Source organism: Balaenoptera acutorostrata, chromosome 16, assembly GCF_949987535.1.
Source record: "Balaenoptera acutorostrata chromosome 16, mBalAcu1.1, whole genome shotgun sequence".
NCBI classification, from domain to species: Eukaryota; Metazoa; Chordata; class Mammalia; order Artiodactyla; family Balaenopteridae; genus Balaenoptera; species Balaenoptera acutorostrata.
In genome coordinates this window covers 8,372,637-8,397,951 of record NC_080079.1, presented here as the reverse complement: position 1 = coordinate 8,397,951, position 25,315 = coordinate 8,372,637, and the positions used below count along the sequence as shown (strand labels likewise).

At 49.3% G+C, this 25,315-nt stretch overlaps 1 protein-coding gene across 2 annotated transcripts in view; it reads right to left on the bottom strand.

The window, feature by feature from the left end:
- Positions 1–20,757, bottom strand: part of CPXM2 (carboxypeptidase X, M14 family member 2) — a 128,554-nt gene extending 107,797 nt beyond the window's left edge. Inside the window, exons 1-2 of one of the 2 annotated variants that reach the window (XM_057531229.1) lie at positions 20,292–20,757; positions 8,586–8,684 (exon numbers count right to left, since the gene is read on the bottom strand). In XM_057531229.1, coding sequence (XP_057387212.1) covers positions 8,586–8,684; positions 20,292–20,592 — 400 coding nt within the window. In that variant the 5' untranslated portion in view covers positions 20,593–20,757. The remainder of the gene's footprint in view (positions 1–8,585; positions 8,685–20,291) is intronic. The other variant, XM_057531228.1, reaches the window with a different exon arrangement.
- Positions 20,758–25,315: the final 4,558 nt, after the last annotated feature.

Below are 25,315 nucleotides of genomic sequence, written 5' to 3'. Positions count from 1 at the left end.
ATTTACTCAAATGAGCTGAAAATTTATGCCCACACAAAAACCTGCACATGAATATTTATAGCAGTTTTATTCTTAACTGCCAAAATTTGGGGGGCAACTGAGATGTCCTTCAATAGATGAATAAATAAACAAATGTATGTGGTACAGCCATTAATGGAATATGATTCCATGAGCAAAAGAAATGAGCTCTCAAGCAAACCATGAAAAGACCTGGAGGAACCTTAAATGTAAATTGCCAAGTGAAAGAAACCAGTCTTTCAAGGCTACATACTGTATGACTCCAACTATATGACACTTTGGAAAAGACAAAATCTGGAGACAGTGGTTGCCAGAGGTTTGGGGGAAGGAGGAATGAATAGGATGAACACAGGAGACTTTTAGGGCAGTGAAACTATTCTGTATTATACATGGTAGATACATGTCATTACATCTTCGTCCAAACCCTTAGAATGTTCAACAAAAAGAGTGAACACTAATGAAAACTATAGACTTTAGTTAATAAGAAGGTATCAATACTCAATGCACCACACAAATGCAAGGTGTTACTAATAGTAGAAACTAGAGCAGGAGGGGAGGTATATGGGAATTCTGCACTTTCCTCTCATTTTTCTGTAAATGTGAAACTGCTCTAAAATAAATGAACAAATAAGTTTCAAAAAGAAAATATATTAATGGAGTGATGATATCTTGAGAAATAAAATTTATCAATATGAACTCAAAAGAATAAAAAAATCTGATAGATCAAGAACCATGAAAGAAAGTAAAGAATTATCAAAGAAATTCTTCTATGGAAAGTGCCCAGCTCAGATGAATTTATAGCCTAGTTCTTTCACACTTTCAAGGAACAGATTATTCTATGTTCCTACACGGTTCAGGCCTTTATAAAAGATAATCCCAGCTTAAACAAAAATTTTTAAATTGCTATATAGCTTCTTTAATGTCACATAAAATAGATTTTTTAAAGTCAAAAAGTAGTATTAGTCATAAAAAAAGTCAATACACAATAGGAAAAAAAACCACAGTTCTCCAGGAAGATGAAACAATTTTAAACTTGTAGGCATAGGCTAAAGGGAACACTTCTTCGCTCCTGGCTTCCATGAGGAGGGATGTTCCTGAGGGGAGTTCCATACCTCTCTCTGCCACCTGACTCACTCTGCCCTTGGGGTAACCTGTCTGACTGGTACACAGGCACCGATAAATGGTGTGTATAGTTCAGCTCTGCCCTCCCCTCCTCCCTCTTGGAAGCAGGATGCCCTCGGGGAGCATGGTTCCACTTTTCCTCACAGGCTCTACTTCTCTCGGGGGAGCAATGCCCTGGTCTAGAGCCTCCTACAGCTGGGAGTGGGGATGCCTGCACCTTTTGGGGTTCATTCGCACCCATTTGGTTCTCATGCCAAGACACGTCTTCCAACTCAGCCTCTATCAGAAGAAAGATGGCCAGTGCCCCAGTGAATGACGGATAGGAAGCTCATTCAATGGGACCTAATAAGGTAATAGTAACCCTTTTTGAGCATTTACCATGTGTCAGCCACTGTTGTGAGTGCTTCGCTCAAGTCATCTTATTTAATACTCATCCCAATCCTATGGGCATGTTCAAGTATTATCCCCCTTTTATATTTGAGAAAATTGAGGAACAAAGAAGTTAAACATCATGCCCAAGGTCAGACAGCTAGTGAGCCAAGGACTGGGCTTTGATCTCCACTCAGTTTGCTTTCAGAGTTCTTCACTGCACTGTATTGCAATGTATCAATAGAGGGGCCCTGTCCTTCATATATAAAGAGCTCTTATAAATCAACACACACACACACACACACACACACACACAAACCCTAATAGAAAGTGGGTAAAAGCTGATAAAAGCACAAGTTGGTATAAACTTTTCTGGAGGACAGGGATCACATCTGTGCAGTTCCTCCTCAAGGAAACAAGCTCAAGGAGTAGGTGAGCAAAGCCACAGACACCGGGATGCAGGGCAGAACTGCCCACATCAGGGAAGAACTGGAAACAATGTGAACATTAAAAAACACAATAATAGTCAGGAAACCATCATAAAATGGAAAATAATGTTACGTAATGTTGTAAAAGAATATTTTATGATGAGAAAGTAACAGCATATTAAATGAGAATAGAAGGTCACAAAATAAGACTAGTTCAATTTTGCAAAAAGCGTGTGTGTGATCTACACACATACCTGTAATGTTGTTCTTGTACACACACACACACACACACATACACACGGAGAGGAAAGATTGGAGAGACACACTCCAAAATGTTGACCATGGTTATCTCTGGAAGATAAGACTGTGGATTCCTTTCATCTTCTTCTTTGCATTTTTCTGTATCTTCCAAATATTCTACAAAGCGCATTCACTATTTTCACAGTTCAAAATGTCTAATAAAGCAGTAAAGAAATCAATTTTAAAACAACTTCCACTTCAAGTGGGTTAAATTTCTTTTTTTTTAAGTTTTAGCAGGTGACAAGGTGAATTGGGTTTTCTGCTAAATCCATCCAGAGTCAGCAATGTAGAATAAAGACGGTCTCACACAGAAGTTTTGAGAAGGTGGAATGAAGGCTGACAGTGTCACAAGAACAAAACTCCAAGAGCGACAAGAGCACATGTGCTGGCCTCTGTCATGAGGATTCACAGGAGCTGCAGTACTAGAATCCCTCCTCCAATGATGGACTAGTGTGATCTTGGTCACCCAGAACCACAGCTGGGGTCAACTGGGTGATAGAAAGGAATGGAACCTTTTAGTGCCACCAAACCAGTGCTACTGACACATCAGAGCTCTGTTCCCTGACCCCTTGTCTGGGAGGTATTTCTAGGCCGGCAAGTCCACTGTGGCTCTGGTTTCAGACTGAGGCTTCTGAAGCCCATGGCCCTGGGCTGCCCACACGGTGTCAATCAACACACTCAGTGTGCTGTCAACTGCAGAGAGCGCGAGCCCAGGGCCCCTGATCTGACCCAGTGAAGACCCCGCCACGGCAAAACCACTGGAGGAAAAAATAAATCTCTCCAAAGTGCAAGAGGCTAGAAAAACCTCAGGGCACACAGGTTTCATTTTAGAGATTGAAGAACTTTTTAGACATGTTTGAGATGGAGCTGAAAGTGGAAGAAGTAGCAGGGATGGAGGAGCCCTGGGTTTTCCAGTGTCCACATCTTTCAGGCTTCCCAACCAAGGCTTGTCCAAGAGGGTGGTCTGATTCTGTCCCAATTGCCACCCCTTGCTTCCCGTCTCACTTCCAAAGGAATCCGAAATACAGATGTGATCCTTTATCACAGCGTCTTCCAGGGCAGCTGAGACCATGTCGGCCCCGTCTCCTCCCAAATCAGGAATCTGGGACTCACTCTACCGCCCTCCACAGCTGTGCCAGACATCTGGGGGACGACCAAGCTGAGCCTCCGAGAGCCATCTGGCCCTGCAACAAAGGGCAAGGCTCACAGCAAGGGCTTGGATGAAAAGCCAAACTGTCTGTGATACAAAGGAAAACCCTCAAGTATCACACACACACACACACACACACACACACACACAAGGTAGGTCAATCCCCAAGCACCGTACCTGCTAGAGGCCTCAAATCTCACCCAACCCAACACGAGGCAGAGTGCTGAGGGCACGCCATTCACCGACATGTACTGCTTTGGGAAACCACCCTATTTCCATGATGGCAGGAAATCAAGCTTCTTTCCTACAGGTCAAAGAGCACTTCCTGTGGAGGGCCAGTCCTGCTGATCTGGCCCATGGAGAATCCACTTCAACACACATGGAACACCTGATCTCTACCCCAGAACACTAGTGCCGACACAGCGCGGGTGCGCGATAAACAGGTTTGTTACTCTGGTCAAGTGCCGCTGCTACCGATGCTGCGCATTTCCTGAGGTGAATCAGACAGGGAGCCTGCTTATAAACATTCACAGCCTCCCATGTCAGAAGAGCCACACACAGGAATCACTGTGATGGGAGAGAGGAGAGGGCCAGGAGCACGAGGGAGAGATGCAGGAAAGCAAAAGACAGGTGATCAGGGCAGGCTTCCAAGAGAACCATCAAGTTCTAAGGCAGAACCATCAAGTTCTAAGGCAGAACCATCAAGTTCTAAAGCAGAATCCAGCAAGCTACAGCAGAACCATCAAGTTCTAAGGCAGAACCATCAAGTTCTAAGGCAGAATCCAGCAAGCTACAGCAGAACCATCAAGTTCTAAGGCAGAACCATCAAGTTCTAAGGCACAAGCCAGCAAGCTACAGCAGAACCATCAAGTTCTAAGGCAGAAGCCAGCAAGCTACAACAGAACCATCAAGTTCTAAGGCAGAAGCCAGCAAGCTACAGCCCAAGTGAGGGCCAAACCCAGCCCACCATCTGTGTCTGTACGGCCCATGAGATAAGAACCGTTTTTACTTTTTTTAATGTTTATTTAAGTACCAACATAATATGCTCAACTTTGCTTGTTGGCCCATAAGGCGTGTAATATTTACGATTTGATCCTTTAAAAATATCTGCCAACTCCTATAACTAAGGCATGAAAAGTCCCAAGACAGCAAATAAAAATCAGAGCTTATGTTTGCTGACAGCTTACTGTGTACACTCCACTCGACACACATTATTTCATCTCCACAAAACCCTATAAAAGACATATTATCCCCTCTTTACAGAGGAGGAAACTGAGTCATAGAGACAGTAACTTGCCCGGAGCATCACAGCCAGCGAGGGTAGAGCCGGACCCCAAAGCTGCCTCTGCATCACCAACTGAGACGCTTGCCCAGTTCCCTTCGGAGGAAACATGTGAGTGAGCTTTCAGCACAGGGCATGTCTGAGAAACAAGCTCCTGTCTGGTTGGAAAAAAAAAAAGGGAGGCAGAGGCCAGAAATAAGTCAAATCACGGTGGGCTCTGAATGGCAAGCAGGGGGTTATTCTGCAACCAATGCATGGTAACTGACAGGATATATGCTAAGTTCACTGCGATACTCTTTATAGCAGCAAAATATTGGAAACAACCTAAATGTCCTTCTCTTAAGAGGTTAAATAAATTATAGAACATCCATTCTACAGAACACGATGCAACTTTTTAAAAAATGAGGGTTTTCATCTTCACCGTATTTGTCAGCTATTGCTGTGTAACAAACCACCACAGACTCTCAGTGGCACTTATTCCTTAGTTGTCTACAGATCAGCTGGGCTCAGCTGGTGGCTCCAAGCTGCAGACTGGGCCCATATCTGCTTCACTCATCTCCCAGGCTCCTTGGACCAGTGGTCTAGATGCACGCATTCTTCTCACGGAGATGGCAGGGTGCAAGGAGCAAATGGAAACAAACAAAGTCCCTCAGCACAGAACTGGCACCTTGTCAGTCCACCTTATTCTACTGGCCTCACCTAGGCACATGGACCAGCCCAAAGTCAAGGGGCTTTCACCTTTTGTGAAGGGAACTGAGAAGTCACATGGCAAAGGCTGTACATATAGGGAGATGGGAAGAACTACACCAATAATTCAACCACTGCATATGCTATTATAGAACAATATCCAAGATGTATTCTGGAGACTCGCCACAGCTGACACTGATCCTTAGTCACGGTGACAGCCATGTACATAATCTCTCCCTTAAAGCTAAGATTCCCTCAGGGTGAGTCTGAAACAGGAGGGAAGGGGGCTGGGCACAACCTTTAAAAGAATGACATAGCCATTGGGGACAAGACAAAAACTAGTTAGAACCAACTAGGTCCAAGATGGCCGAAGATTTGACTTCCAGTGGGCCCAGAAGATTCGACTTCCACTGGGCCCAGAAGATTCGACTTCCAGTGGGCCTTGAGCCTCATCATACGTTCACTGTAATATATTAGCTGCTAAATGACACACCCACCAGTGCCATGACAGTTCCGAGGCCGACCATAAAGGGCCAAAAAGTGGGCGGTGGCCCAATTCCTGGAAATCTCTGCGCCTTCCCCAAAATAGTTGGAATAATCCTCCCACTCATTAGCCTATGAAATTACCCAGCCCATAAAAACTAACCACCCCATTATTTGGGGGCTTCTCGCCTTCTGAGATGGCCCACACTCTGTCTCTGAAATGCGTGTCTCTCTAAATCCACTTCTTACCCATCACTTTGTCTCTCACTGAATTCTTTCTGCAATGAGACATCAAGAACCTGGGCTTCATTAAGTCCTGAGACCAGGTCTGTCATCTCAATTAAAAGACAGTGGGTTCAAGTCCCAATCTGGGTTGTGCGGTTTCAAATCCACATCTAACACGAGCCCTCTGATGCCAGTCACTCACATAACTCAGTGTGGTTAATATCTGTACTGCCCACCGCCCTGAAAATGAAGCAGGTAACATCTGTTCCACCTGTCGCCTTGAACATGATGTAGGTGACATCTGGTCCACCTGCCACCTTGGACACAGTGTAAGTGACAGACACCCTCCCCACCCCTTCATTCTGCCCCATCTCCAGCAAGGCCCCCAGCTCGACCACAGGAGATGTTGAGAGAATGATGGATGCGGGGTCCTGAGCCTGCCCAGCTGTCCATCTGAGGCCCTGTTCTGCCCAGCCCAACCCACAGGTGTCCCCTCCTGGTCCAGACCAGTGTTCCTAACTGCTGTGCCACCTGCCTCCTGCACATGACCTCCCCTCCTCACCATCTCTCTCCCTCCCATATTTGCATAGCAGGGCCCACACAGCTTCTCTTCGCCCCCAGGGCTGACCTCAATTCGTTTTAATAGAAGAGCAATGTGAACAAGGCTCACAGGCCAAAATCACGTCCAGGGCACTCAAAGAATCAGAGCCAGAATGGCTGCCTTTGAGACCAGGGGTCCCAACTGTTCAGACAGGGCTCTGAGGTGAAGGGCGGGGGAACAATCCTGAGTGGGCCAGGGTGGGGAAGGAGAATGTTCGGGTGGCAGAACAGGAGGCAAGTGTGGACTTCAGAGTGTACGTGTACACACACGTGTGTACAGAAATGGGCCTTGAAAAACCTTTGTGAAAATGCCTTTCAAAATTGTACCAACTTCTAATTCTGGTAATGGAGAAGTAAGATAATTCAAACCGGCCCTTGTGCTGAAGCTACTAACAAAACTGGAAAAACTATTTTTAAAATATGTTTGAAAGCATCTAAGAATTAAGACAAGAAAGAACTCTCTGGCCCAGATCTGACAGCAGCAGAACCCAGAGCGGTGAGGCCAGACTAGAAGCCGCTTTAGCCCTGTGACTTGTGATCCTGAGAAACAGCTGGTGTTTTATCAGCCTGCTGGGGCAAGGGGACAAAGAGTCATGCCCGAGGCCCACCCAAGGTGGGAGTCTCACTACAACCCATTTAGTTGAAACCCCAAAGGCCCACACTCTCAGGGTGAACCGGCAGGAACACAGGCTTAGCACCCCTTGGGTCCTCCACACACCGTCCTGATATGCTGGGCCCTCCCAAGGGCAATGTGTCCAGTGCACACCTGCCCACTTCACGATGGAATAGAATTCTCAGTTATTAAGTGATTGCAGAAGTTCACTGTTGTGGAACTTCTGTTTTTGTTTTAGGATGCACTGCTAGCCATATCTATGATTTCTTTGATGGCAAGTTCTTGGTTAGAAACACAGCCCCAGATCATTACACTCTGCCTAAGGGAGCATACAATTCCCTTTGTGACAATCAACTCTGTTACACGGTTTATGGGCTCACGCGGCAACTGAAATCGGATCCTGCCTCTATAAACGCAAATTTGTGAAATGCTCTATTTATTTCAAGCAGCTGTGCTGCTGAGCAGAAACCAGAAAATCTTGGGTTCAGATCCCTGTTTTACAACTTGCAAACTGCATAACGGTAGGCAAAGGATCCATATTATTGAGTCTCGTTTTCCTCATCTGTGATGACGACGACGATGATGATGATGAAATAATAATAATAATAATATCCACAATACTCAGAGGGACACCAGGAGCTGTGAAGTATGAGGCCCAGTGCTTGGCAATTACTGAGAGCTTAAGTGCTTAATGCATGTTCACTATTACTAATATCAGCAGAAATGTCATCCTAGATACCATACTTTAGAGTAACAGAGATAGGAAAAAGGTAATTGTAATAGTTAATAATAATAGTAACAGCTCTAGCTAGTGGGTCAGAGTTTGTCCATGAGTCTAGAACTAATGGCTTTGACCATCCTAAGGTAAGTAATTAAAGGACCAATATTTTTACATGATTGTAAAATGCCAGGCCTAGCATTACATGCTTTGGAAGTAGAAGACTTGACCTCTGACACTGGAGGCCCTGGGTTCGGCTGGGAGATAAGAAATGCACACACAAGGCTGCGGGCAGCTACGAGGCCCCACAAGAAAGGAAATGATGTTGTCTTCGAGGGGGGAGGGGGAAGGGCCGGGAAGGCAACCAAGAGCTCCAGGAAATTCAGAAATGACCTTAGTCGAGCCGATGGGGAAAATATGGCTGTGAGTTACTGTGCGCAGCAGAAGAGAGAGCCTGTGAATGTTCTCACCCCCGTACGGATGGTCCAGAAGGGGCAGCGGACCCCAGGCAGACCCGTGCTCAGGACTCGGCTGCTGCGCCGGGGCCTGCGCCCTCCCAGGGCCGGTGATGGAGCGGGGGCCTCACTCACCCTCTCTGGCAGCGTCACGGGCCACAGGGACTCTGTGATCATCACCGGCAGCCTTCTCAGAGCTCTTGGTTCTCACGCCTTTTCTGTTGCTCTTTTTACCTAAAAAGAATAGAGAGAGAGAGAGAGATGCCTTTACTGTCACATATGTCAGAATCATCCCAGGCTGGTGAGGACTCAACCGTCTTCTCCTGCAAAGCAGCTGTCTCTACCCTCTGCCTTCCCGGACCCCAGTGAAGGCACCTTGGACTCTGAGGGGCTGGTGGTTAAAGGAAAGGAAGCGTGTTATTGTGAACACCCAGGGAAATAAACACTCCTCATAAAAACAATGCACACTTGCAGGTGGTTACTGTTCTAAGACCGCAAAACGTCCTGTGGAGTACCTCTGACTCTCCCTGGGGCTCCAAAAGTGACACCACGTCTAATGGATAAAACGGAGCTGGAACTCCAGACCTCTGACCCTGGGGCAAGATTTCCTACCACGCTGGGCTCCTCCCACCTAACTCCCCAAGGCCCCGGCTGGGCACCTGGAGGTGTGATGACGCTGCCCACCAATTGGAGGGACTCCTTCCTGGAGCCCAGGGAGTCTGCCTGCTGGTGCCCCGCTGGCCCGTCCAGCCTCCTCTCACACCGGACTCTCTCTCTGCTCCACAGACACTGGCTTCCTTTCAGCCTGCAGTTCACATTTCCGGCCCACCAGAATTCGGCATGTGCTGTTCCTCCTCCTGCAACATCCTTCCTTCACTCTCCATCTATTTACCTCCTGTTGATCTTGCAAATCCAAGATCATCCAAGCTCGGCCATGCCCTCTTTGAGATGGTTTTCCTGAACTCCCCACCTACATCAATGTCTCCTTGGATGGGCTCTGAGAGCACCTGTCTTTGGTCAAGTTGCCTCTGTGTGGAGCCTGAGGCAGGGGTTCGGTGCAGGTGATGTACGGAGGGAGGGCTCCAAGGAGAAGAGAAGGGAGGAAGCAAGATGAGGCAGAGGAAGGAGCTAAGCTAGGCTGCGTTCCCAGGCAGAGTCCAACTCAGCCTGATCCCATGGGGAGAGCTCTGGAGCTGGAACTGCACACAGTGTTGTCCCCACCTTGAGATAAGGGGCCACCTTCTCCTATGCTGGTTAGCCTCTGGCTACAGACTGATCTACTGCGGGGGAGGGGTGTGTGTGGGGTGGTGGGAGTTGTCGCCTTCCAAGGATCATGCTCCAGAGAGGGAAGCAGCTGTGAGCTGTCACAGCCAAGCCCCAGCAGCTGTGGGATGGGTGTGCCAGTGGGAAACAAGGACCTGGGTGTGGTGTCAGCAGCCCCCACTATGGTTCTGCACACCCGTCCTGTGTAGCATTATCAAACACATGTAACATATGTTGTTCTGTTCATGGGGGCAGGAACTGTGTCTGGTTTTGCTCACTGCTCTCCCTCCAGAGTCTGGTTCAGTCTGTGAGGAACAAATGATCATGAATGACTGTGAGTCAGTGAATGACCAATGAGACAACAACAAGAGGAAGGGAAGGTCTATGGAGAAAGATACTTAGTTTGGATTTTAAAAAGCAAGTTGAAATACCAAAAACATCTAGTGGATTGTGCCAATTAATGAAATCATTTCAGATAGGTCTAGAGTCACCAAAAAAAAAAAAAGATATTTATCAAGAAAACCTTAAATCTTCAAAGAATTCAAGGGTGCACTGGGCCCAGCCACAGGCAATCCTCTCTCCATCATACTCTTGGGTGATACCTGCTGGGCATATCTTTCATTTTTCATGTAAGCTAAAAAAAAAAAAAAAAATCACAAAATTAAATGTCCTCCTCGGGTCAAGGAAATCAATAAACCAAAACATTCAGAAAGGCCAGAGGAGGAAGACTGCCAATCTGAGAGCATCTGATGACATCAGCCTAATGTCACCTCGGCATATGTCCCATTTTTGTGGGTAGGAATGTCAGCCCGGTGACCTCCAAAGATGACTTCTTCTGAAAGAGCCTGATCGAGGGTCTGTAAAAATCTTGACTGTTTGGAAAATTGGGTGCCACAGCTTTTGAGAATGAAGCGTCTGATTTGGCAGAAAGATAATACGTTAGGGGAAGAAAAAGTTTTACAAAATACGAGAGGAAAAAGCCATCCAACCCCTCCCTGGAAGCCGGCATTCATTGCAGGCCTTCCCTCTGCCTGGGCCACCTCTACAGGGCCTCCATGGGCAACATGGGAGACAGAGTCAGAGGACACAGCCCCACGAACACCCTCAGCCTCACTCCCCCGGGGTTGGACCCACGTCCTGTACTCAGCTCTGGGCATCCAATAATGGCCCAGATGTGAGGCAGATGTGCTATCACCCCTGAGACCAACATGTGGGGAACAGAATCCCCGCAGGGAGTGGCAAAGGGACAGAGAAGACAGGCAGGGCACCTGCCACCTTCTCTAGGGAAGACGCACTTCCAGGACGTGTACCTACAGATCTGGTTCCAGCTGCAGGCAGCCAGGTTCTGCCACTGTGCCGACCACGTGTGGCCTCGGGGGACCCACCTCACCCCTCCTATGCTAATTCCCCTCATCAGTGAAATAAGAAGACATGGTACCTGCCTCGGTGGAAGTTACGGAGAGGAAAAGAGATGACATATATCAAAGCACTGAGGGCCGTGCCTGACCTGCAGTGACCTCTGAATAAAAGACAGCCTCCTGGGGCTTCCCGGGTGGCACAGTGGTTGAGAGTCTGCCTGCCAATGCAGGGGACATGGGTTCGAGCCCTGGTCTGGGAAGATCCCACATGCCGCGGAGCAACTAGGCCCGTGAGCCACAACTACTGAGCCTGCGCGTCTGGAGCCTGTGCTCCGCAACAAGAGAGGCCGCGATAGTGAGAGGCCCGCGCACCGCGATGAAGAGTGGCCCCCGCTCGCCGCAACTAGCGGAAGCCCTCGCATAGAAAAAAAAAAAAAAAAAAAAAGCCAGCCTCCACCTTCTCATCCTTCATATTAGTCCCAAGTCCCCACTGTCACAAAGCACCATCCCAGTTGCTGGAAGAGTAACAGCCAACACGTGAAGCATGAGGCACAATTTACAAGGCATTTTCACATAGATTAAAACATTCGATCTTGGCAAATGCCCATCGAGGGCAGGAAGCTTGCTATGAACATTATTCTACAGAGCGGGACACAGAGGCTCAGAGGAGAAGAGACCCACCCGAGGTCACTGACAGAGCCAGGAGGCGGCAGAGCAGGAGCCTGACGCCAGGCCTAGGCCCTTCCCTGCCCCTTCTTCTCCTACAGCAAGAAAGGCAGCATATGGTCTGTACAGATGAAAGAAAGAGTGAAGTGGAAATAATGTACAGAGAAGGAGCCAGAACCAAATCAACATCTCCATCTGGGCTGCGTGACAAAACTGAATTCCTTAAAAGTAGCAAACTGAATTGCCAATGCAGGCCACATATTCTATTCTGCTCCATGGTGATAAATATCATGCTCCTTGATTGACAGGAAACTATTTTTTCCCCTCTCTATACTCGGAGCTTACAGTAGCAACCCCAGAATCTGAAAAAATTCTTTGCTGCATATTTGCATTTTCCCAAGAAATTCCAGCCCTATGGCACCTGCACTCCCTCTTGTGAAGGACGCAGCCCCGGCCCTAAGCGCCTTGCCTGGCTCTTGGGAAGGAACCCGCATGAGGAGGAAGGCCATGCGGGAAACCAAGCCACTGCAGGTTCTCGGGAGCTCCCCAGAGAGGCAGCCTCGCAGCACCAGGACAGACAATAATTCCACTTTTCTCAAACACCATGGGACCAAGGAGGACCTTGCAGGTGAATGTGAAAAGCCGAAACGAAAGCGGTTAGAAACCTGTGCTCCCGGGACTTCCCTGGCGGTCCAGTGGTTAAGACTCCAGGTTTCCACTGTAGGTGGCGTGGGTTCGATCCCTGGTTGGGGAACTAAGATCCCGCAGGCTGCACGGAGCGGCCAAAAATAAAAATAAAAAATCAGAAACTCGTGCTCCCTGTGTGTGTTAGCAAGAAAAGGATCATGACACAGGGAGGGGACAGCCTGTGTCCTTATCCAGTTCCCAAATCTGAGACAGTCAAGCTCCTGGCAGAAAGAGTTTTCCCAGGGATCAGGTGAAGCCTGAAAAAAAGGGGCTGAGTGGTTAAAGGACGTGCCTGCTTCCGTTAATCAGTGACCTGAATGGTCTGGGCTGGAGACGGAAGCACCAGTGCAATTTTCTAAATACATTTTTTACCAGGGCTGGACCAGAGTCAATCGATCAATCAGTCAGTCAATCAATCAATCAAAAGCCCTCCCCTCCTCCTGCTCGGCTGTGTCTTCCCTGGGAAACTAGCTGATCAGACTGTGTCCTCCTCTGGGCTGGCCTTCCGTGCAGAAGAAAGACCTTGGTCTTGTGCAGAAGACTTGGCCTCCACCAGGGTCCCCAGGGCAGAAGGGACAGCCACTCCCAGCCTCTGTGCAGTAACAGCCGCCTTCCTGACCTGCAACCAAGTAAGAAGCCCTTAGCCTTTAAAGAGATACGCTGGTAACCACAGCAGGTGGGTTGTGCCAGCCCTGCAGGGGGCGCCGCTGGTACCTGCTGGTCTCCGTCTGGGTTCTGCCTGGAACCAGCCTGAGACAAGGCCTTGGGGGCAGGAGTGAATGTGAGAGGTGATCTCATGAAGCACAAATGAAGAAGTGGAGGGAGTGAGACTCAGAGAAGGAAACGCCAATAAGCCGGGCTGCATTGCTAAGCGGGACCCATCAGGACTCAGTGTAGCTGGGGGACCTGAGGACACTGGGTAGAAGCTGCCTCTGACCTGTCCCTCGAAAGACTGCGAGGCTGTGCATCGACCTTCTAACCTCACACCACCTTGGGAAGCTTATTATTATTATTATTATTATTATTCCCATCACGGTGAGGAATTCGAGGCATGAAGATGTCACACGTGCCCATGAGTGGCAGAGCCAGATTTTGAATCTCTCTGAATGCTGAAAAAACTATGCCAAACCCTTACATGTTCCTCTCATGGATCAAGTATTCCATAAAAATCTAGAGTCTTAAATGAAAAGAGAGTCTTAAATGAACATTTAAAGGTGTCTTGTGTGGCTCTGACCATCCTACGATACCCAGATCAGTAGTCGATGGGATCCCAGCCAGGTACGAACACTAGCCCTTCCCGTAGCCATCCAAAGCCACCCCAGTTTTATGGGTTTCATGATCCCAGAAAAGCAGCGATGGGGGCAGGGACCTCAGAAGGCCACAGAAGGCAGAGCCATTGCTGGAGGCACAAAACCTGAGAGCTCAGGCTCCCTGGCCACCTCAGACATCCAGCGGAGACCCCCACCTCAAAAATCCAGGTTCCAAGGGACTTCCCTGGCAGTCCAGTGGTTCAGACTCCATGCTTCCACTGCGGGGCGCACGGGGTCAGGAACTAAGATCCCGTATGCCGCGTGGCGTGGCCAGGTTCCAGGGCCCAGGCTGCTGTTGCCATGGGACTGAAGGCACCATCCACCGTGAGACCTGGCAGCCAGGGATGCTCGGGGCAAGCAGGAAACATGTTGGCTATTTTCAAGAAGCACAGCATCCAACCCAGCTTTCCCAAACACGCAAGTGTCTGTCCCTTCATTATCCACGCACAAACCCTGGTTTCTGGAACCATGGGCACAGTCGAGAGGAGATCTGCCAGCGCGAATAGCTGACTTTGGAAAGCATTTTGGAAACAGAGATGGTGTCTTAGAAAGCTGCTTGCTGATGTACATGAGAAGACCTTTTTTATAAAAAGTCCTTTCCCTTGGAATTTTGTAGGGAGTTGGACCAAACACTCTGGATTTAACTCTTCAAGAGAACATATAATACCATGATATAAAGATCTCTTGTTATTTGTTTAGGTGTGCTGATAGCCTTGTGATTGCTTTTAAAATATATAGTGAAATATTTACAGACACATTCGTCTAATCCTCACACTCCAGCTTTGCCCACCAGAAGACATTTCCATCCGAAGGCCAAACCTTGCAAGACGCCCTGAAGAGTGCTGCAGCAAAAGCTTAAAAGCGAAGCTCTTTCCAGCAACTAGCTGGCAGCGCATAACAGAAAGGGCTTTGTTTACAACCAAATATGCTCAAATAACAACTCTTTGATTATCGCCGCCTGCCTGCCCCCCACCCCCACCCCAAGCCGGGGCAACACAGTACAAAGTGCAAACTCTCCAGTTCTGGGCACAGACATACGAACAAACATGGCTCGCTGCCCACTCTGCAAATTCCATGGACTCAAGACCGTGGACCAAAACCATGGGTGCAATGCAGGCGGGCGTGTATTCCAACAGAGGCGCATGCTCCCCAGTCCTTGAAGAAAGCAACAAACAAGCGGGAACCCAAAAGTTAAAAGCTACTTCTAACCCAGTGGAGGGGGGAGAACAAAACATCTTCAAATCACCTATTAAGAGTCTTGCTTATCAAATTGTTTCTTACTACCACTTGGGAGGGAAAAGGCAAATCAGTTATATAACTATGGTTTACTTCTCTGTTCCATTTTTTTCTCTACAAAAAGTATGGCTCCAAACCAAGTCCATCAATTTGGAGATGACATGAGAAGTACACCCCAAGTCCACTCCCATGCCCAGAATGTGGTCCCTCATCTCACTCTTCACCCTGGGATGATGAAAACTGGGGCCAGGAGACTCACTCTTTGGACCTCAAAGCATTCCAACTGCAGGGATCTAGAAAATATTGAATTTGGCTAGAATAAATGGAATTAGAGAGAAGCACCTTGCCAGGTCCCTGTGAAACAGAACATTCTAGCAATCAGTACTATTTATCCAATGGATAAGCAACCTCGCAAGGTGGTGTGCGCCCATCAGTGGAAACGTGTGAGCCAAGACTGGTGTTGAAGTAAACTTCCAGGCCCAAGAAGGAGTTGCTCTTACCCGGGGTACCACATCAGGAAACAAAACTTAGATAAGCTTCCTGTTCCTAACAATCTCCTCTTAGTCAGAAATAGTTAGCCAATTCCCAAATGCCAAGCCAACTCTGGGTCTCCTCACCCCAAACAAAGTGGACTGTGTTGCCCCAGCCAACCAGATATTTTCTATGTTCTTCTTCCTTGTTCTTTATTCTTTGTCCTATAAAAGCTTTCTGCCTTCTGCCCCATTTTGCCGTTCTCCACAAGGAGACTGTCCACTTCATGAAAGTGTTAAAAAAAGTTTATATCACCTAAATTGTCTTCTTTAATCATTTTTTAACACCGAGCAGCCCACTGTCGGAATCTTGCAATAAACAAGAACTTGCATGCAATGAACACTTAGGTTCCTTGAAGTTCTAAAATTCTGGGAGTTACTGATGTTCACAATGAGGGCCTCAGAAATTTTATGATACTGAGTCCCACTCCACCACAGGAAAGGATTTCACAGTTCTGTATCCTGATGGTGATGGTTCCATGAATCTATAGATGTGAGACAATGAAGAAAACCACCCACACACACCCCCACACACACACACACACACACACACACGAGTGCATGTGAAAACCAGGGAATGTAATCTAAAAGTTAAAAGTATTGTACCAGGCTTCCCTGGTGGCACAGTGGTTGAGAATCTGCCTGCCAATGCAGGGGACACGGGTTCGAGCCCTGGTCTGGGAAGATCCCACATGCCATGGAGCAACTAGGCCCGTGAGCCACAATTACTGAGCCTGCGCGTCTGGAGCCTGTGCTCCGCAACAAGAGAGGCCGTGATAGTGAGAGGCCCGCGCATCGCGATGAAGAGTGGCCCCCGCTCGCCGCAACTAGAGAAAGCCCTCGCACAGAAACGAAGACCCAACACAGCCATAAATAAATTAAATAAATAAACCCAAAGTTTTAAAAAAAAAAGTATTGTACCAATGTCAATTTCCTATTTTGATACTGTATATAGCAGTGATTCTCAACCCACTGGTGACATGTGACAATGTCTAGAGACATTTTTAGTTGTCACAACTTGGGGGAGGGTGCTACCAGCATCTAGTGGGTCAAGGCCAGGGATGTTGCTAAATATCCTACAATGCACAAGACAGCCTTCGCCCCGAGACACACGCGCACACACACACACACACACACACACACAATTGGCCCCAAAATGTCAATACTGCCAAGGTTAAGAAATCCTGCACTGTAGTTCTAAAAGATGTTAGCACTGGGGGAAGCTGGGAAAAGAGTATACAGCAGTGGTCCCCAACCTTTTTGGCATCAGGGACCAGTTTCATGGAAGACAATTCTTCCACAGACGGGGGGTGGGGGGTTGGTTTCGGGATGATTCAAGCGCATTACATTTATTGTGCACTTTATTTCTATTATCATTACATTGTAATATATAATGAAATAATTACACAACTCACCATAATGCAGAATCAGTGGGAGCCCTGAGCTTGTTTTCACTCGCCACTCACTGATTGGGTTTTGGTATGAATCTGCAAGCAATTGATTATTATGGTCTCTGTGCCGTCAAACTTCTCTGCTAATGATAATCTGTACCTGCAGCCACTCCCCTAGCATCACTGCCTCAGCTCCACCTCAGACCATCAGGCATTAGATTCTCGTAAGGAGCGCGCAACCTAGATCCCTCGCATGCACAGTTCACAGTAGGGTTCGTGCTCCTATGAGAATCTAATGCCGCCACTGATCTGACAGCAGGTGGAGATCAGGCGGTAACGCGAGTGATGGGGAGCGGCTGTAAATACAGATGAAGCTTCGCTCGATCGCCCGCCACTCACCTCCTGCTGTGCGGCCCAGTTCCTAACAGGCCACGGACCAGTACAGGGCACCCCTGGTATACAGGATCTCTCTGCACTATTTCTACAATTTCCTGTGAGTCTATAATTATTTCCAAATAAAAACTTTTAAAAAAATTTAAGATTCCACTCTATTCAGCATATCAGGGCTCTACTTCTCCGGAATCTGTCAGCCACTCGTGGAAAAATGCAATGCTCTCAATTAACCAAAGGATTCAGCTGTCCAAGCCACTTCCAGGAGAATGTCAGCCCATGACATCCATTGCACATTTCTGTGGTAGCATGAAAGAACAGTCAAGGGGCAAAGTCAAACTCACACCAAGATCAAATCCCCAGTGTCCTTGGCTCCTTAAGTAAACCTTCCTATGGGATTCAGACAAGACTCCCTCCTAGACCCTGACGCACAGAACATCTGCCTTCCATCGTCCCTTGAGCCCAGCCTTTATGCAAGATACAGGCTATCTGGAAAATATTTTATCATCTGCAAAGACAAAGCACATGACAGACTTTTCAATGAGTACTTAGGTATGCTTTCACATTCTTTTTCTTCTCTAAATCTAACCTCTCACTCCCACCTCAGTGTCTAGACAGTGCCTGGTATGTAGCAAGCACCATCTACCCAGTCCAGAAGTTCACAACAAACAGAAACAAATGCTTCTATTATATCACGGGCAGTACATATATCAAGCCACCCCTTAAGGGGGGCAAAATCATTTCCTCTTACTGCAATTTAACTGCACAAACTATCACTAACCCCCCCCCCCCAATCAAAGTCAGTCTTAACCAAGCTCCCCCACTTGAGGTCCAGGGTAAAGGGTTCCAGTAGTCAAGTGCCAAAAAAAGCTGAGTGGGGAGAACAGAGTTGAAAGTCTGTGACCAAGGTCACACTTTGTCAGAGTCGGGGAGCTCTGAAAAGCCCCAGAGAATTTATTAGAAACACACACTCTAGGCAGGAGGCCTGGAGGCAGCTCTCCAGAAGCTGAGTCTCTGGAATTTCCAGGGCCCTGTTTTTATTTTGGGGAATCAGCAATACAGCCCTCAACACACCTGCAATAACCTTCTCCAAGCCGCCAACTTTGGTGTGTTCCAGGAGGGTGGGGCCGGGGCTGTCTTGCGCTCCCCTCCCCCAGGACCTCACCCAGCACCTGATGTTGGAAAGGTTCTCCGTAAGGACCTGCGGAATTATGAAGAACTCACAGAAGGACTAGCACAGCCACGAGCTGACACACTGCAAGCTTTTGTTGAAAAGCTCATCAAACAACTGACAGGTAAGGTAGCAGACACTAGTCGTCTTGGGCGGATAAAGATGCTGAGGTCCAGGAAGCTGAGTGCTGAGGCCCAGACCCGGGCGTTAAGTGCAGTCCTCAGACTCTCAGTCTGGGGCTTCTTCCATGCTCCCCTTGCCGTCCCCCCCAGTAAATACCAGAACCTAACAAATGTGTCTCCCACCCACCTCCCCCAACCATGCCCAGCGCTGTGCTAACCACATAGCAGATACTAAAAAAAACAAAAACCCATGCCAGCTTGATTCAAACTACCAAACAAAAAAGGTCTTGAGTTGAAAGCACAGGAGAAGGGCTTTCAAATCTCCCACGCCAGCGAGTGACCCTAAGCAGCTTGCCTACGTGGTCAGAGCCTCACTTTCCTCATCTGTAAAGTAACAAGAATACCCACCCCTCAGAGCCCCTGAAAGAATTAATGAGACGGCTGTCCATAAATCTCCTAATAAAGTCACAGTGGATGGTCTACAAATGTGAGTGTCTTTTCCCACTCCTATTCCTGTTACTAAACCAGTATGTTTTTTTACAAATCTTAATGTTCATAATTCCCCAGAAAATAAAGGAAATTCCAGATGGTTCTGTTCAGGGTTACACAACTCACAGAACTGCCTGCAGATGTACAGAGTTGCCCACAAACGGAAACATGGCAGGACTCCCCCCTCCAGGTAAGTGCAAAGGAGCTGCTGAGATGGGCCCACACACTCAAGAGTTCTGGGCCGCCATCTCCACTCCTTCCCCACTGCCTCGCTGCTATCTTTTGTGAACAGTTTAACCAAACAAAGGTGATGCCTTTCATGCCAGGAGCTGTGTAATGGTGCCACTGGCATGTATCTCCTTTCAAGGAAGGCCGTTACAAGGCCGGAGAATTTGGCCACAATCCTGCCTCACGTCCTCAGTCTTTAAATACTAGGACCGCAGCCCTCTGCAATTTGAGCAAAGAACATTTGGGACAATGAAGAGAAAGTCCCCCTTCTCAAGGAGTGTAAGAAACCAAATGGAAGTCATTTCCCCAAGACGGGGCAGGCAGAAAGTAGCGATGCAACTGAGAAGGCTGGGAGAGACGGCCGGCTTCAGGCGCCACCGGGCTTCCCTAACCCCTCCGCCGGCACAGGAGTCCAGCTGCAGCCCAAGGCTCCCCGACAGAGGCTCTGCCGTCCTGCCCCTACTGGACAGAGGATTCAAGGGACCCACAGAAAGCAGGAGGGAGGGAGCGAGAGGGGGACCCTGGCTGGGGAAAGGCCCACCGCTGAGCTCTCCCCAGAAGGCCACGGTGCCAAAACAGACCAACTAGTCACATCGCCAAATAGGAAATTCACTCTCAAGAAAACGCCCTGGGGGCAGACTGAAAAAGTAGGCAGAGTAGGAAAAAGTGTCCGGCAGAAAGATCCTTTGCCCAGGAAATTTCCAACTTGGGGCATTGGGACCAGCTCCCCAGGCAGCCTCCCAACTGCACAGCCTGTCTCTACCTGAGAGGGGACCGCCGGTCGGGTTTAAGTTCCGGGGCGCCCGGAGCGGCCCGCGGGAGGCGCAGTGCAGAGCCTAGGAAGGGGGTGGGGGGCGGCGACGGGGAGGTTCACGGGTCTCTCATCCCAGACACACGGACGGCGAAGCCGGCTGTCGCCTCAGACCCGGCGGGCCGCCGCTGGGACAGGCGCACAGCCACGGGCGCCCCCTCGGGCCGCGCAGCGCACAAAGTTTCTTACCTGGCGGAGGCGTCTCCGGAGCCAGCTTCTCCCTCTTGGGCGCTTTCCTGGGCTTGGTCGCCTTCTTGGGCGGCCTGGGCTCGGACGCGCGCAGCTTCCGCTCGTCCTCCCCGGGCCCCGCGGGCAGCGGCGGCGAGAAGGGCTCGGGCTCCAGGCGTGCGTAGTAAGGCTCCCGGCTCCAAATCTCTTGCACGTAGTAGTCGGGGTCCTCGACGGCTGCGCCCTGGGCCGCGGCGCCGGGCAGGGCCACCGCCAGCAGCGCGAGAGCCAGCGCCAGCGCGGCGGCCCCCCGGCGGGCCATGCCCGCTCCTCCCCGCGCCCGGGGCAGGGTCACGGTGGCCGGGAGCGCCGGGCGGGCGGCGGGCGCGGACTGCGGCGCAGGGCAGGGGCGCCGGCCTCAACAGCGGGGCGCACGAGACGCGGAGGCGTCCGGCCGGCGGCGCGTGTGACCCGCTCTCCGGGCTGGGCCGGGCTGGGCCGGGCTGGGGCGGGCAGGGGCGCGCCCAGACGCGGGGCGGGGGCAGGGGGGCCGGCCCCGCCCTTCCCTCCTCCCTCCCTTCCCTGCCGACCCCGCGGTGGCCGGTCCTGGGAGCCGGGTGTTGGGGGCCTCCTCCACCCCATCAACTCTCTCCCAACCTCCCCCTTTGCCCGCACTCCCGAAGCCGGCCAGTGCTGGGCGCCTGCTTCCCCAGAGACTCAAAGGAGTTTCTATCTAGAAGGAACCTCGAGCCGTTTTACAGGTTGGGGAGCCGTGACCCACGATGAAAAAGGATCGGCCCAAGGTCCTAAAGCAAATTAGAGCCCGAAGCCTAGTCTCCAGCTCTCCTGACCCCTACCCCGTCCCTGGCTCCACATCAGACACGGGTTCCCCACCTGCCAGACAGACCTTTCCTCAACCTGACCATGATCCTATTTCAGGAACTATGAATGAGGATCCCAGGTCCCCAGCGTTCCGAGGAGTAAAGTGGCGGGGGGGGGGGGGGGGGGGGCGGGGCGGGGGCGCGGAGCCCTGCTCCTGACTGAGAAGTGACCCTGTTGGGTGAGGAGAGAAGTGGAGTCATCCTACGGCTGACGTCCTGACGGTCACAGGGCGCGTTTGGTTCATCTGTGAGCAGGTTCCCGTCTTCAGGGCAGGGAGCTCACGCTACCTTTTAAACAAGTAGCTTATGTCCTTGGAAAGCTTTGTGTTCATCTTTCAGGCTGGGATGTTGGGGACATGGGGCCTGCATTGGTTTTCTATTGCTGCTGTAACAGATTACTACAAATTTAGTGGTTTAAAGCAACACATACTTATTATGGTACAGGTCTGCAGGTTAGAAGTCTGAGCGGGTGTCACCAGGCTAAAACCCAGGCTTCAATCAGCAGGCTGCATTCCCTAGTGGGACCTCTGGGGAAGAATCTTCCAGGCTCACACAGGTGTTGGCTGAGGTGAGTTCCCAGAGGTGGTAGCCCTGAGGTCCTCTTTTCTGGCCGGCCATCAGCCTGGCCAGTCTTCACTCCCGGGTGCTGCCTGTGTTCCTTCTCTTGCTGGCCATGAGACGTTTCCAGCAGCCTCTCTCTGGTCCTGTATGTGGCCTCTACGTCTCAGAGCCAGCACTGGCGTGTTGAGTTCCTCCAATGGCTTCAAATCTCTCTCCTTCTGCCAAATCTTCCCTCTTCCCAGCTGGGGAAAATTCTCTACTCCTGGATCAGATGGACCCACCCAAATAATTCAGGATAATCCCCTTCTCTTAAGGTGGTAACCTCAATCACATATGCAAAGGCCATTTTGCCATGTAACCTAACCGGTTCATGGATCCCCAGGATTCAGGTAGAAACATCTTTGGGGAGCCTTTCTGCTGACCCCAGGGACAGACTGACCCTCAACTCTCGGTTGGGCTATCACCTTCCCAGTCCCTGTGGACCCTACCATTCCAGGGTGCCACTGAGTTGGGTCTGGGCACCCAGGCAAGGCCTCCCCATTTCCCTGGAGTCACACTTCTGAACCCACACAGTGATCAGGCTTGGGCTGTCCTCTGCCTCTGGCCTCCCCCATTTGCCGCCTGGTTTTCTCTCATTGTCCCCACACAGACCGATTAACCAGGCCATCTTTTAAGGCAGGTTTCCTGGTCTCCCAGACCTCAGGCCAAAGCAGAATGGATGGGGAGGGGTGGGGGGGTGGGAGAGGGGGGCAGGCTGAGGCAGGGCCCTGTCCTATCCCCAAGGGCCAGGAGGCCTTGGACTTGGTTGTCAACTTCCCAGGACATTCTGGAACCCAGAGCCGGCAGAGGTCTCCAGAGTGAGAGAAGAGGAAGGCCCCCTTCCCCTCCGTCTACTCTCCAAGCAGGCCTGGGCTGGGCTGGTCCGTGACCCCCTCTGGATGCTTTCCCACCCTCTTCCAGGATATATCCCCCGGGGCTCACTCACAGGGGCTCTTTTATCTAAAGCCAGGCACTCCAGACAACAAAATAAGTCCACACGGGGCTTCAGTGGCAAAAAAGCAGCAAGTGACACACCCAGAAGTTCCAGCCGGCTGTACAAAGCGCAAGCGAGAGGGTCACCTGGAATCCTCCATCCAGGCAGGATTGCACCCTGCACTACCTCTACCAGAGACCCCAGAGCTTGCTAAACACGCAGATGCCCAGGACCTACAGGATCTCCTGAGGGGTGGGATTGGGCGCTGGCACGTCTAGAAGCTCCTCACATAATTCTGATACAGTTAAAGTTTGAGACTAACCTTCTCCCTCCCATTTTACGGGGGAGGAGACTGAGGCCCAGACTCACCCAAGGACACAAAGCAAACTAGTGGCAGTCGGACTAAATCCTTCTCTCCTGCCTTTAGGCAATAGTTAAAGTCAGGCAGTCTGAATCTTGATGGCCCCAAACCCACAAGTTTTGAAAACGCGTTACTTTCCTGGCACCTCTTAGGTAACTAAAATAACATACACCTCCGCTGCAGCGTCTGGTAAACGATCAGAGAATGTCCCACTCAATCGTGATTCTCAGCACATCCCTCGAATCAGGAAATGAATCCCACTAATCACTGTTCTCTGTATTATTGCTTGCTTGTTTGTTTTCCGTGGAGAGGCACATAATTAAAGCAAGCAGAACACACAGAACAAGAATTGGCACTGATGCCAATGTAGCAACCTGCTGCACGGTTGCTGGAGCTGCCTTTGTCTACCTCTGATTCTCCATCTCTGGGGCTGCTCGCCTGGAAATTTGCAGGGCACAGCCAGAGTTCATGAAGTTTAGGAAGAGGGCGTGGCCAAGCTGACCTCATTCTCTTGTTCACCAAGCCTCATCCTGCTTCTCAACCCCAGCTTATCTGCCAGGGAGGATTCCCTCATTCTTCAGCTTCCCAGATGAAGACTTTGCCCCATTTATGCTTTACCTTCTAAGACTGCTGACACGTCTCTGAATCCTGTTGCTTCTTGTGGCACGTCTTCTTTAACTCGCCTCTTCCTCCATTCCCACTGGCAGTATCCTGGTCCATTGCTCAGAGCCTCGCGTCAGATTACCGGGACACTTGCTTGGCAGGTATCTCTGCTTCTGGCCTCTGTGACTTGCTGTTCACCCCACATGGGAAGCTACCAGCTTTCTCCCTGAAACACCCATGTATAATGTTGCTCTCCTATCGAAGAACCTAAAGTGCTTACCCATCTCACATAAGTCCAAGCCCTCTGCACAGGACTCAGGCTCACGCACCCACCCAAACTTAGTTCCCCCAGTGCACCAACCAGCAGCAGTGATAAGACATGCTCTTCACTGCCCCTTGCTCAGTGTCTATAAAATCTTTATAAACTGGTAATTATTATAATCTGCTAATTTCACATCCTCCACAGACACAGTAGAGTACAAGAAAGATGGAAAATTCTCAGTAAGTCATTGTTGCATGACTAATCATGAGTAAGGGTCTTTCATGGCATCAGCAGAGAGTGCTTTTTTCTGAGACCTTTTTGTTCTCAACCTAATAATGTATTTAACTTGAGTCTTATTTAACTTGAGTCTAGGACCCTAACAAACGGCTGTTTTCATCTCGCAATAGTGTAAGTGGAGCTCAGTAAAGTGCTAACTAATCTTGGATATTTGCCAAGCTATGAAAGCAACCCCTCCAGCTGGGTGTAGTAGCTGGGGCAAATTTGGAAACCAGAATGGCAGCTCAGAATCCCTTCTGGTTTCTGAGTTCTTCAAAGGGTGCTTTGTTTTGTTTTGTCAACGCATGGTTTGCTTCAGTTGGGAATCTGTTTATGTGCATTTCTGTTAAGCAAGGTAAGCCCGTGTTCATTCATTCATTCATTCATTCGTTCCTGAGACTCAGGATTCTGCTAAGCCAACTTCTGTTCCACAACAAATCTGTACTTGTCAAAAAATCCTCAAACACCTTACAGAGCTAATAATTTTTCAAATATTTATGAGCCCCACGGAGAAGATTTATGTTAAGCTGCTTGACAAGGAACAATAGAGCGTACAGGTCCAGGGAACATTCTGTTGAAACAAATGTTGTCAAGACATCAATACTTTTATAGCATTTTTCATAACGAACTTTCACACTTGCTCATTTCCCTAATTATCCCTGAGACGTTTACACTCAGAGAGAATGAAAATGGATTTTTTTTTTTTTAAGATCGGTAATTTGAAAAATTAGCTGCTATATAAAGAAAAACACACGTTCAGGCACAGTCATTGCTAAAAATATAGTCTCGAGATAGCTGCTCACAAAGAGAGATAGTAAGTTGTTATGGCAACGATGATTATAATTACAAAGCTGGAGGGTTTTTCCCGTTCATCACTCTGTTGAGATGTGGTAGTTTAAATGGCAGTGTCCTTTGTAATGTCCTCAATCTCATTACTACATAATCACCCATTTCATATTTAATTTTCAACATGTTTGTTCTCACTCCTAGACTCTATAGATTTGGCATTTTTTGATCAGCCTCATTCTTAGTTCATGGGTCCCGTACACTTGCAGCTCATTTTCTCTCCTCAGTGTTGCCTCTGCTCTGTGATTTCATTTTTAGTTTGACCTGGGGAAACTTGCTTTG